Consider the following 14,095-nt stretch of genomic DNA (forward strand, 5'->3'; position numbering starts at 1 on the left):
TCTCTACACATACACATGCCCATGCACACACATATATGTTATACACAAACAAAAAGTGTAGGCTTTGACTAGCCACATTCCTTCATGACATTCTGTCATTAGGGTAGCTTTCTTTGCCATTCATGGAGAGTAATATGTCTTAGTTACCAGAACTAAGTATTAACATTCCCCAGGTCCTTGTAACCTTGTCAAAATTATAATCACCATAACCAGTAAGCTGATTATACGTCTTATTAGCTAGTTTGTCTTTAGTTGTTAACTCTCCTGTCCAAAGTCCAGGGAAAGTAGAGGACGCAGAGTGTCAGAGCCCTGAGGAATCCCACTCCTTGACAACCAGCTCTGATTGTGAAAGGCTGTCCAACAGATCATGGAACCGTGTCCTGAATGTCTTGATCACTACCATCTGATTAGTGATAAGCTCCGTCTGTTTGGGGCCATATGTGAGTCTGTTCTCTTAAACCATTGGAACAAACCAAGACATACCCTCTGACTTCAGCCATTTCTTTCTTTCTTTTGTTTTTAATTTCTTTTTTTTTTTTTGTTTTTTGGGGTTTTTTTTTTGTTTTTTTGTTTTTTGTTTTTCGAGACAGGGTTTCTTTGTGTAGTTTTGGTGCCTGTCCTGTCTTGGATCTTGCTCTGTAGACCAGGCTGGCCTCGAACTCACAGAGATCCGCCTGGCTCTGCCTCCCAAGTGTTAGGATTAAAGGTGTGTGCCACCACCACCCAGCCAAGTCATTTCGTTCTTAGTTTATTCGTTCATTCACTTTTTGCAGTGTTTGGGATCAAACTCAGTCTCATGCAGTGCAGAGTTAGTGCCCTTGCGCTGAGCTGTTTCCCCAGCCCCTGGCCTCAGGCATTTCTGTGCCCCGGTCATCAGTGCCTAGAGACATCTAATCAAGCCATCCGGAACTGTGTGTGGCTGGTTATTAAACCTCTGGAACACTGATGTTCTCTCCTATAAAACTGGCAACAATGAGGGTGGACCCTCAGAGGGACAATGTGAAGAATCTTCTAGTATCATTTCTAGCCATTGGTGATCCATAAGGAAAGTTGATCTCTTCCCAGATAATTGGCATTCAAGAAGACCAAAACAAACAAAAAAAGAGGGTCATTGCTGTAGCAGAAATCTTAAAAAGTTCTTATTAATAAGATCAAACCTGAGCCCAGTTATTGGGGTGAATGCTGGAAGATCAGAGAAGCAGAACAAGCCACAGCTACCTCACCTTGCCAATTCCTCAGCTGATCCTGTTTCCTCAGACTGGAAACCTCTGAGTCCTCATCCAAATAGATCTCAGCTGAACTGCTTCTTGAAAGCCTGGAAGCTTAACCAGCCTAATTCCTGGTTTTCATGCCTTATATACCTTTCTGCTTTCTGCCATTACTTCCTAGGATTAAAGGCTCTTGTTACCACGCCTGGCTGTTTCCACTGTGGCCTTGAACTCACAGAGATCCAAATGGGTCTCTGCCTCCCAAGTGATAGGATTAAAGGCTTGTGTGCCACCATTTTCTGGCCTCTATATCTAGTGGCTGTTCTGTTCTCTGACCCCAGATAAGTTTATTAGGGTGCACAATATTTTGGGGAACACAATACCACCACATTTCCCCTTTTTTTGTCTAAAATTTTAAAAAGCTTATAACTAATACAAGAAAAACTATATCCAATAAGCATATACAATATATACAGTCGAATTACATTAATGATGTCTAGTCCATTGACATTTGACAGATTCAGATGAAAAACTCCATTAATATATATTAACAATGTCCAGTCCAGTAACATTTGATAAACTCAGACAAAAAAATCTCATTACTTATTCATCCTGTTTAAAACAAGTAGTTCCTTTTTAAAAGTGGATTTTTATCTTATCATATCCACATTGCCAAGATATGATTAAATATGGTTAAAATGTCATCAAACAGCATCTAGAGGAATCCTAAATACAGCAATAACAAGTTACCATTTTTTTCCTAATGAATAAGATTTTTGTGATAGTTTCAGTGCTGATGAGGGTGCAGTCTGTGATTTCTGTGATGCTGGTAGCTATGTAAACAGGTGCATTCTAGGTAGAAAGAGCTTCAGACATGTCCTAGGAACCTTCAAAATAACGGCATGCATTGGCCTGTTCCAGAGACAGCCCCTAAGGAGATGCCACTGATGAGGCTAGAATCCATGGTGAGGCTGTCTACCTCAGCATCGGACTTCTGGGTTTTGTTATTTTATTTTTTAGATTATTTTTCTTTTATGTGCATGAGTGTTTTGTCTGTATGTATGCCACACGCATGCCTAGTGCCTGTGGAGGTCAGAAGAGGGCACCTATCTCCTGGAACTGGAGTTACAGATTGCTGTGAGTCACCTTGTGGGTGCTGGGAACCAACCCAGTTAACCGCTGAGCTGTCTCTCCAGCCGTTCAGCATCTGCTCCTAATGACAGAAATCTAGGGAGTGAATTAAGTGGGAGAATGCTACCATGACTTAAACAATGTTGCCTGTATTGCAAAGCCATTAAAAATCATAACTTTTTAAAAAACTGCCATGATGGGAAATAAAATGCAAACCCTTCATGTGTCTACTAGAAAGGGCAGGGTGTGAAGCCATACATACACTCAGTATGGTTCCGGCTAGATTTTCATCCACACACACTGGCTAGCAGGAACTATGCCCACATTTCACTTTGGTTTCTTGAAGTAACTTTTCCTGGACAGTGAAAACTGTGTTTTTTCCTTGAAAGTTCTCTTTTCCAAGTTTTCTGTAATGGGAAAGGATCGTGTGTACAGTGGGTAGCACACACCTGCTCAGGGTGGACGCGCTAGGTGCTTGTTGAACACAGTGGCTATAATGCTCTGCTTGGTCTGCAGCTGCTGCTGGACACCCACTCCCTGAAGATGGTCCTGCTCGATCTCCCATCCATCGGCTCACAGGTGGTGAGGAAGGCACCTGCCAGTTACACTAAGATTGTCGTGAAAGGCATGACCCGGGCTGAAATGATCCTCAAGGTGTGTCTTCTCTGGGGACTCTGTTCAAAGGGACTGGCCCCATCTTTTTGCAAACACAGAGTCTGCCCTGTCCCCTCTGGCTCCCAAGGGTTGTCCACACTCTGTGATGTTGAAAATCGGTGCACAGTTACCTGGGGATCAGCAATCCTTTCTGACAGCTGAGTTCTGTTTAATAAGCTCTACCAGCTGAGAGTCAGGTGGCAAACCAGGAGAGAAGCCGGGGGACCCCTACCTCTCAGCAGGAATTTCAGGCCAGCTGTCACTCCCTTCCCCAGAAGCCTTTTGGCTTCCATGTTTTGCACCTTTAAGTGAACTCTGAACAGATGTTGTAGTAACTGAATCTAATTGGCAAATGGGCTTTTTAAAGCCTCATTTGACAAGCGATTGTACTTGGTGCTCTGGTAGAGCAGCGCCTGCCTCTGATCTCCACCTGGGCCTGTCAGAAAAGGCTGGCAGCTGGGAAGCAAAGGTTCCGTTCTCACAAGAGCCAAGAGTCGAGCACCTGGGGCCTCTTCAGGCCCATTCCCCAGAGTGACTCAAATGATGGCAGGAGAATAAGACTGCAGTGGCCTGGCCTGGCTACAGACCTCAGGATCTGGACCACATGAGGGTCCTGGGAAGACTAGGGCCTGTGCCTAAGAAAACTGCAAACAGCCTCATGGCTCTCCTCCCCAGCTGGCTTGCTCAAGGGAGGAGAGATGCATTTTGGGAAGTATCTGCAAAGGACTTTTGAAGGAACTGCTCCTTGCCACTTTCTGGTACATTCTCAGGAATTCAAAACAAATCAGCCCACTAGGGAAGAAAATCAGCATATTCCAGAAACAAATGAAATTAATCTGGGATGGTGATGCCATCTGTCTGTATATTAATTGGTAGTTAAATGAATGTGGTAAAATGGAGTTCCGGGTTTTAGGTCTTCAAAGCAGTAAGGCCAGTTTGGAATTCTTGTTTCTGAGAACATCTTTGGGCATCCATTCCTTCTGCTTCTGCCCCCTCTCAGTAACAGACAGAAGGAGTGGATACCCCACCACCCATGAAATCCCCCAGCAGATGGTCTCTTCCATGCCTCCAGGTGGAATTAGGAGCCTTGGGGGTTGGGGGGGACCAGGAATCCATATGTTAAAAAGCGATCTGGGTAATAATGGTGATTCAGCCACTCTGGGGAATACTGTGCTAATTGAACATCAAGCTGAAATGAGCCATTAGAGCATTTCTGAACATGGGCTTGGGGCTGGCAATGAAGGAGAGCTGACCCTGCCCTCCAGCCTGAGGGCTCTCAAGAACCTACTCTTGTCTCCTCCTTCGGTAGGTGGTGATGGCCCCTCATGAACCGTTGGTGGTGTTTGTTGACAACTACATCAAACTCCTTACGGATTGCAACACAGAAACCTTCCAGAAAATACTGGACATGAAGGTGAGCTCGCTTGTTAAGTATAACCCATCCACCCTAAGGCAGGGAATGTGGATATAGAATTTGAGGGGTGCCTCAACATGCAGGTTTCTGGCCTCACCCTGCATCCCAGATTGCAGAGAGCCTTTCCTGGAGGCTGATCCTGGCCACACAGACTGCAGCATCCTAGGACCACCTGGCCCAAGGGAGGGCCACTGCCCAGTGGAGGGTGGAGTGGGGCAGTGCCAGGGAGGGCAGTGCCAGGGAGGGCAGGGGTCTGCCCTCCCTCTGCTTCTCTTTATCTCTTCTCTCGTCAACCCTTCGTCCTCTCCTACCCTCTTACCCTTTTTCCTTCCTCAATTTTCACTTCCAGGCTGCTGTCTAGGATCAGTAGCTGCCCTGAAGAAGTCCAGGGCCTTGGCCGTTATGCAGTTAGCCCAGCGGAGCCCAGGCTGGGCAAACTCCCCCGAGTTGGTGTGCCTCCTCCCCCTGGCATCCGTTGTGGGACTACCCTCTGAACACCCTTCTCTCCTTTTCCTCTCAGGGGCTGAAGAGGAGCGAGCAGAGCAGCATGCTGGAGCTGTTTCGGCAGAGGCTCCCTGCCCCGCCCTCAGGGACAGAAAGTTCCAGCACACTGTCCCTAATGGCTCCAACACCAGAGCAGGAATCATCCCGCATCCGCAAACTTGAGAAACTGATTAAAAAGAGACTGTAAGGAATATACAGACATTGCCAGGGACCCTGAGCAACAGGTTTCTGGAAACCCTCACTCTCAGGGCTCTAGGTCCTTAGTCTTGAAACCCCCGGGGTCATTACGGTTATTAAAATATCTCCCCCATACCCTGTCTTATTCTCTACGCCAGTCAGGGAAGCTGAGTGAAACTGGGTTCTAGAAAGGCATTTTTTACATTATCTCCCATTCCTGAAGCTGGGGAAGCATTGGGTGAAAGGCCCCTGTGGTTCACTTCTATCTCCAGGCTGCCTGTGATGGTTAAATTGTCACTAACTCACGTCACCTCATTACATACTCCTCCCCACCAGCTCTGGGCCCTACTAGCTTGTGCCTGAAGCTTGACTGAGGAAGCCTGGATCTCACCCCTTCCTCCCTCTGCATTTGAAGTCAAAGCCTCTACAACCAGGGGTCCTTTTCCCTCCTTGTCTCTGGAATTGGCGTGGGGCCTGAGTGAACCGAGTGGCAGATGACAGAGTGGAATACTGGCTTCTCTTTATCGGGACCCTGCCAGAATTGGCACATCCCACATTAATTGCTGCTTTCTAGGACTTAAATCTACTGTCTTCCATGACATGGCCAAATTACCCCTGTGTTCTCTGACATCTGCTTACTCCCTAAAAGAGAGCTGCCCACTGATTCTCTTGCACATCGAGGAGATGGACTGTGGAGGCTGGTGTGCCCAGCCTTGGCAGCAGGTATCTTGCCTGTGATTGCCTGAGCTGGTGTGGAGGCAGACCTAGAGCTGATGTAGAGACATAGTCTGCATGGCACTCTCCCTGCTCACATGAACACATTGTCCAGCCCACTTCACTTTGCTCCTGGATCCTAGGGAGGAGACTGTCTTCTGAGACACTAGGAAGGTCCCTTGGAAGAGCTTTCTTGGCAGAGGCTGTGGGGAGGAAGACACAGTAAATATGATCACCTGACTTCCCACTCCCTGTACATTTCAAGTCTAGAGTACTTCCTAGAGTCCCTGAAACATGGTGGCCGCATATAGCACCACAGTGGCACATCATTACTACTAAGAAAAACCACCTAGGAACGTGATTACTGACCTTGCACCCCAGGCTCAGAACCTTAAACAGCCCAGAGCATAGCCCAACCCTGTTCTGCCCATGCTGCCTACCACCAGCTCATGAAATCAAGCTCTGCAGTGGGAAATCACCCCACCTCCAGAGAATGGATGCCTCATGAGGGCGGGCATTAACCTGCTCTCTTGGCTCACATGAAACCAAGGTTACATGACCACTACCTCAGTGTGACCACCTTTAGTGACAGCTTTTGGTAGGTATAAACTTGTCAACCAGTAGGACAGTAAGATCTGGGTCCTTAAGTCAATCCCAGAGCTCGGTGCTGCTCCACCACCACCACAGCAAAGAACTCATCTGGTTATTTCTAGCTACCCATAATGCTCAGCTTGGGTCCTGGGCCCTGTGTCTCTTTCTCTTTTCTTTTTGGTTCTTTTGACCACTAAGCTCCACCCCAGCCCTAGCGCCTCATCTCTTCATCAGCGTCTAAACTGTTCTTGCTAGTTGGTATAACTCTTAGGTGTTGAGCATTTCGAAATTCTAAATGCCAAGAAAACCAATGGCAAGATGCATCGTAACTTAGATGAGCGCAGCTCCCTGGTGCTCAGCAGAGGCTCCTCTGTGCTGCTCTGTGGGCCCAGGGGTTGCATGGCCTGCCCTATTTTGGAAAGAAGCCATTGGGCTATCTCCAAACAGCACAGCCAATTCAGCCACCTGCCACCCACCCAGGGGAGCTGAGAAGCCAGTAGGCTCCTCCCCGACCAGGCCACTGTCGCCATCCTCACACCGCTTACTACACTTCTCGTTTTGGTTCACTCACGAGAGGCTGGTTTTCCAGCCATCTCCGTAATGGCATTGAGATGTCAAGCTGCGATATCTCCCAGTTGGTGGTCACAGCCAGCCACGTTACTCCCTTGATGTATTACACTGTCGGTAATCACCAAGGAGCCAGCAGATAGATGTCAGTAGGAGTTATGTTAAATGTCTTCTTGATGAGGACTGAATACAGTGTGTGCTGTAGAGACAGCCTATTCCTCACCTGGGGAATGCATTAGAGTCCCCTGGGGCCCTTTGAAAAATGCAGATGTCTGGAGGCTTAACTCTGTAAGTCTGCAGTGAGGCCTGGTGTGTATATGTTTGGAAGCTGTCAGAATCCACGGGAGACTGATTCCAGGACCACACACACCCGATGCAGATGCTCTGTCCCTTCTATAAATGGCATAGTGTGTGTAAATAATCTAAACACATCCTCTCATATGCATAATGCCTCATATGATATAAATACTACATAAATTTGGGTTGTTTTGGATGGATTTATTGGTTCTTGTGGGGGGGGGGAGTGGTAGTGGTTTTATTTTGTTTTGTTTTTAAGACAGAGTCTCAGTCACTACGTGGTCCAGGCTGACCTTGAACTCATAACCCAGGCTGGCCTCCCAGCTACTGGCAGTACAGTTATGCCTGCCATACCTCGAAATAAATAGTTGTTACACTGGATGGCTTAGGGACTAATCACAATTGAGAAACTAGTCTGTATGTGTTCAAACAGGTTTTTTTCCTCCCCAAATATTGTTACTGCCTTTGGTAAAACCTCAGATGCATGACCCGTAGATACAGAGGACAGACTGTAGAATGCTTGTCCTTGCTGTCAGCCATTGCATTGAAAAGAGAAAGGACTTTTAAAGAAGGCCTGTAGCCCATGTTCACAAGTGTGTGTTTCTCAGGCTGTCTAGGCCAAGGCTGTCGCTGTACAGCACCAGCACAGCCTTTCGAGTGGCTGGCCGCTTTCATCTGAAGCTTGTAGAGATGATGAGGACGGGACCTAGAGCTGGACTCTTCCCATAATGATAGGGGTTCTTCTTGTTGTCATGGCCCCGGCTCAGCCAGGAGCTTATTATCATCACTTCAAAACAACAGACATAGCTAGGCATGTGGTGCACATCTCTAATTCCAACACTGGGGAGGCAGAGACAGGCGGACCTCTGAGGTAGAGGCCAGCTTGTTCTAAATAGAGAGGCCGGGCGGTGGTGGCACAGGCCTTTAATCCCAGCACTCAGGAGGCTGAGCCAAGCAGATCTCTGTGAGTTCGAGGCCAGCATGGTCTACAGAGCGAGATCCAGGACAGACACCAAAGCTACACAGAGAAACTCTGTCTCGAAAAAAACAAACAAACAAACAAAAATTAGAATTCCAGGCAAGCCAAGTCTACATAGTAAGACTGTTGAAGAAAAACAGGACAAAAACAACAAGAAATGTGAAGAGTTCTTTGCAACTCTTTTGTTAGGACAGATACCTAGCTTAGAGGGGCCAGAGTAGAGAAAGCTTTGTTTAGACTCTACCTGCAAAGCCATAGCCACAGAGAACCTCTGGCCTCTTGTAGAGCCTTGCAGGTGCAAGGCCTTGGGTGCACACCCTATCACAGAAAAGAAAATTCCTCTCTGACAGAACAAAGAATCAGCACCAAGATTCTACCCAAGGCCCAGAAAGGTGCCCACTTTGCATGCATCTCAAGTGGCTCGTAGGTGCCCACCAAATGACTGAAAGAAGAGGGCACAGGTCCCAGCTGCTGCTTGGCACGGGGGGCATCGCACAGGCCCATCCTGAGTCGCTGTTGGACAAGGAAGCCTGGCTCCCTGTTTACAGAAGGCTAAAGGAAGTTGCCAGAAGTACGCAGCTGGAAATGTCATTCCTCTCCCTGGGAAGAGAAGTCTGAAAATAACCTTAGCTTGCTGGAGGGGAAAGGCAAGCTCCACACTTACTGTCTACTCCAAGTTAAATTCCCAAAAATAAAATGTTAGCACTGGCTACATCGGGCCATTTAAGCATTAGCCTTGGAAACAGGCTTGTGAAAAGCCAACAGGCATAAAGAGAACCATTATGTTTTACGTATGAAATAAAAATTTCCAGCCCCATCCTAACTGTCCATCAACAAAGCCTGTTGGACCCACAGAGTTCCACACCTTCGGGAGATGTAAATTTCTTTCAAATAAAAGGATCATTCTTTTGTCTAAGTGTCTTTCGTTTTGCCCATCTGGAATTGATTTCTTGCTGCATCTTGAAATACAAAATACTGCAGTTAATTAAAGCATTACTGAATGTCATTTGCTCGAATGTCTTTCCCTACTGCTGACAGAAAACAGAAGGAACCCTAAGAGCGAGCCTTGAGCTTCCCTCCCAGCCACCACTCTTCCCACTGAGGCAGGTGGAGGGACATGCTCTCCTTCCCTAACAGTCTAAGGAGGTTGTGCCCATGGAGAACGTGGCAGTCCCGGGCCACCGCTGGCTGTCCAGCTGCAGTGGCACCCTCTGAATGTGTGTCAAGTGTACTGCTCCTGGTTTGGATTCCACTTTGCGCTGAGTTTCCATCCCTTGGCTTTCCCTTCTCCTCCCCGTTCCAGTCTCAGCCCAGTTTCCCATGTGGCTGCCCAGAGATCTCTCGCCTGTGCACAGCAAGTTATTCGGGCTTCCTTCACAGCTGGGTGGGCATTTTGCAACGAGATCTTTGAGGGAATTCTGATGTTTCTTTCAACAGTGGAAAATCTGCCGTAGCACTTCCATTAGTCTGGCCTGAGATCTTTACCTCGTTTCCATCCATCGTCACCAGCTCCTGCCTCCACAGGACAGCCAGGCAGGGATGACCCTCATGAGAAAAGAAACACTTCCGATTACCCACCCCAGAGGGCCGTGGGCAAGATGATTTTCCTACCAGCCCTCCGCCTTCTCACCTACATAGCCAGGCAGAGGAAGCATTGGTGAGCAGTGGCCTATGAAGAATGTGTCCACTGGAAACAGAAGCAGGCTGGGGTGGAAACTTCCACAGAAGCCCTGCTCTGCAGGTCTGGTCCTAGCACTTTGACAGTGGGCCAGTCATTGATTCTCAGAACCTTGGCTTGCAACATCTGTGAAAAAGGATTGTAAATCTTCCCAGTAATCCTTGTATTTTTTTTTTTCATTTTAATGAGACAGATCCAGGCTGGCCTCGAAGTCCTGTTCCTCCTGCTTCTGCCTTCCAAATGCTGGGATTGCAGGTATGTGCCACTAAGCCCAGTTCTTCCCGATGACCTGAGGTAGGATTTCTGTGAGTTTGAAGCTGGCCTGGGCTACCTAGTTCCAGACCAACCTGGCTTGCAGAGTAAGACTATGCCTCCGACAGAAAGTCAACAAGGCTGTGCAGCTCACACAGGATAAGGTGTGGGTCTGCCCCTCTGGGCGGTGGGAAATGTGAGCATTATCATTTGCCATGGCTGAGTCTGGCTGGAGGGCCTGACAGCGGGGGCGTAACCTCCTGTGGCCAAGCCTGCCTTCCCTGGGCAGTGGATGAATCCTGCTTCTCTGTTCCAGCTGCATCCGCAGTGAGCAGCAGAATGTCAGCCTTGCCCTTTTTAGGTTGTGATGGTGATGTCCATCTCACTCAAGAGCTCTCAAATTCTACACTCCCATTGTGTGCTCCTCCTGCCCTGGCAGCGGCTACTTCCCTAGCCGTTAGGGTAAGCCTGCAGACGTGGAAGAGAGCTTCCTCTCCCAGTGGTGTTGGCCAGGCTGCCCACTTTGCAGAGTGGGACACGTTTCCTTTGAATGCCTGGCAAAGGTCATCTTCCAAAAGAGTGCTTTGCATACGGTGTCTAGTCCGTGGCCCCACTCTCTGGTTATTCTTGCCTGAACGCCTTCTGTTGTCTTCTGGGGTTTTGTGAGGTTTGTTTTGTGACCTACAGTAACCCCCAAATTATGGAGAGGCAAGCAGTCCTAATTGGGAAAGCTGTGGTTGGCTCACCGAATGGAATCCATTAAATGCCTGTCACAGAATCCTAGATTCTTCTCAAGGCTGCCTAATTACCTGCATTCAGGGGCAAAGTTCCTACCTAGCCCTGATGACTCAGAGAATATGGAAAGATAAGAGTGATTATAAATTAAAAATTGTGGGTGGGGCTTTGTGGCAGACTCCTAGAATCCTAGCACGACGGAGGCCGAGACAGGATGAGGAGGAGATGGAAGCCGCCCTTGTGGCTGGGGATAGAGCTCGGGTAGAGTGCTTGTCCGGCAGTTGCAGGAACCTGGATCCATCTGCTGCACTACCAGAGACAAAGGACTGCCAAAGGTTTTGTTTTTACCAAAACAGACAAACCGCGGGAGAAAACCTGTGAAATGGGCAATCTGCTAAGACTGCTCCCCACTTAATCTGAGATGTCTTTCAGCTTCTGCTCCATAATCAAGGGGAATTTGCACAATTTACACGCCGCCTTCTGTTCAGGGTAATTTTTCAACAAGTCAGAAATTAAGACCAGCTTCTCAGCAAACTCCCCTCTATTTCCAAGGCCAAGGAAAGTCTTTACAGAGGGTGCCGAAGCTTTCCAGAGTGGTGTCGAGCAGTAACTAGCTGCTTCTGCTCCTTCGTTTGAGTTACGGTGCAAGATAGACTGCGTTCCACCGGTGCCCTGAAGGAAGTACTGTGACTGGCCATCGGAGACAGCCCCTGGGGAGCTTTCCCGGGCAAATGGAAGGATAGCTCGTACACAGAGAAACAACCATTCACAAACACACCTTCCACCCACAGACCCATGTCCAGGGGAGTCCTGACCCCATGTTTAACTTTACCTTTATTTTGGGGTGTGTGTGTGTGTGTGTGTGTGTGTGTGTGTGTGTGTGTGTGTCCAGAGAGCACTTTGGATCTCCTGGAACTGGAGTTACAGATGGTTGTGAGCCACTGTGTGGGTGCTGGGAATCCACCCAGGTTCTGTGGAATAACAGCCAGTGCTCTTAACCACGGAGCCGTCTCTTCAGCCCGCCCTCCTCTTTTTGAAGCAGAGTTTTTTACTCTGTAGTCCAAGCTGATCTCAAACTTGTGTCCATCCTCCTGTCTCAGCCTCCCAAGTGCAAAGATTACGTACAACAGCCATACCTATGTTGTGCTCTTTTAACTTTGAATTATATTTTTTTCAAACTTATTTTAATGTACACCCACACACACACATGGGTGCAGTAATGCATGTGTGGAGGTCAGAGGACAACTTTTAGGAACTAATTTGCTTCCACTATATGGGTCCTACTGATCAACTCAGGCAGTCAATACCTACCACTGAGCCATCTTACCAGCCCTCGTCCCAGGTATTGGCTCTGAGGCTGACAAACTTTGCTGTCAGGGGAATACAAGAAGTAGGTCCCAGCTGTAGGTCCTGGACCCTGGCTGTAGTGGCCAACTGTGTCTTCCAGTGTGGAAGAGGGAAATGGCAAGTTACAGGTCAGACAGGCCACAGAGCAAGACCTACTCCTAAAACTATTTAAGTAGGTTGGATCCTTTTTGTGTGTGGGACCAGGAAGCTCAGTGAGGGAGAGTGATGTGCCCAAGGATATGTGCCCAGGTGTGGAGTGGACTGCATGGCGACCACTGCTGCTTGACAGAGTTCCAGCATTTTGACATTGTGGACCACACCCCGGAAGGGGTGGAGCCAGGACCTGACCAAAGCCTCCTTCCATTTTCCAGATCCCGTGTACTTCACTGGTAGTTTTCAGATGTATAAGCTATGGGATTCTTGCTATACAAAAGAGGTGTGGAAACTATTATAAAAAACATGTTTTGAGCTTAAATCTTTTCAAAGAAAATCAAGAGAGGATGTTGAAACTGTTTGAGTAAGTGGAAAATATTTCTGGGATCAATGGCACATACTTGGAAGCAGGAGGGTCAAGGGATACCCTCCACTGCCTGGCAAGGTTGCTCAGTGGTTACAGCACCTGCTTCTTTTGTAAAGAGAGGATGACCTGTGTTTGGTTCCCAGCACCCACTAAATCGAGTTCCATGGGGTTGATGCCCTCTTCTGCCCTCCTTGGGCACCAGGCATGTGAGGCCAACCTGGTCTACATAGTAAGTTACTAAGACTATTGTCTTTTTTTTTTTTTTAAGGCACACCTGGTGGCGCACGCCTTTAATCCCGGCACTCAAGAGGCAGAGGCAGGAGGATCTCTGTGAGTTTGAGACCAGCCTGGTCTATATATCGAGTTCCAGGACAGACAGAGCTACATAGTGAGAACCTGTCTCAAAAAAAAAGAAAAGAAAAAAGAAGAGGATGAAGAAGAAAGGGAAAAGTACTTTACATTTAAGGTCATAAATGACAATTTTTGTTTGTTTGTTTGTTTATTTGAGACAGTGTGATTTTGGTGCCTGTCCTGGATCTCGCACTCTAGACCAAGCTGACCTTCAACTCACAGAGATCTGCCTGGCTCTGCCTCCTGAGTGCTGGGATTAAAGGCATGCACCACCACCGCCCAGCAATATAAATGACAATTTATAATTTGTGTTTCAACCCAGCGTCTACTTCATTGCTGCTTGCTTTAGTTTCACAGAATCTAGAAATCTTGATTTGAAATTTTGTAAACAAGCAAGGCAGTGGTGGTGCACACCTTTAATCCCAGCACTCAGGAGGCAGAGGCAGGCGGATCTCAGTTGGAGGCCAGCCTGGTCTACAGAGTGAATTCCAGGACAGCTGGGACTATACAGAGACCCTGTCTCAAAAAAAAAAAAGAAAGAAAAATTGAAAAGAGTGTCCTTCCAACCACAGATATTCTCTCTTCCCCAACTCCGTGTGTGTGTGTGTGTGTGTGTGTGTGTGTTTGTGTGTGTGTGTGTGTGTGTGTACTAGTATTTGTGCACCACAGTGTGCACGTGAAGGTCAGAACAGCATTGAGTGTTGGTCTCACATCCCACCTTTGAGACACAGTATCTCTTGCTGTTCGCTGCTGCCTACCCCAGGCCAGCTGGTTCCCCAAGCTTCCTGTGAGTCTCCCCTCCCAATAGGGCCACACTGGGATTCCAGATACAAGTGAACACTACTGTGTTGGATTTTCATCTGGGTTCTAAGGATCTAAACTCGAGTTGTTAAGCTGGTGCAGCAGGCACTTTACCCATCAAGCCAACTCCTCATCCCAAATATTTTTTATTTATTATATATTTTAGTACACACAC

General features: G+C 47.7%; 1 protein-coding gene across 1 annotated transcript in view; it reads left to right on the forward strand.

The window, feature by feature from the left end:
• Vps53 (VPS53 subunit of GARP complex) overlaps positions 1–9,157 on the forward strand; it is a 151,173-nt gene extending 142,016 nt beyond the window's left edge. Inside the window, exons 20-22 of the mRNA XM_052756010.1 lie at positions 2,856–2,993; positions 4,303–4,407; positions 4,928–9,157. Coding sequence (XP_052611970.1) covers positions 2,856–2,993; positions 4,303–4,407; positions 4,928–5,098 — 414 coding nt within the window. The 3' untranslated portion in view covers positions 5,099–9,157. The remainder of the gene's footprint in view (positions 1–2,855; positions 2,994–4,302; positions 4,408–4,927) is intronic.
• The last annotated feature ends 4,938 nt before the right edge of the window (positions 9,158–14,095 follow it).

Source organism: Peromyscus californicus, unplaced genomic scaffold (assembly GCF_007827085.1).
Source record: "Peromyscus californicus insignis strain IS unplaced genomic scaffold, ASM782708v3 Scaffold_3__1_contigs__length_106647218, whole genome shotgun sequence".
NCBI classification, from domain to species: domain Eukaryota; kingdom Metazoa; phylum Chordata; class Mammalia; order Rodentia; family Cricetidae; genus Peromyscus; species Peromyscus californicus.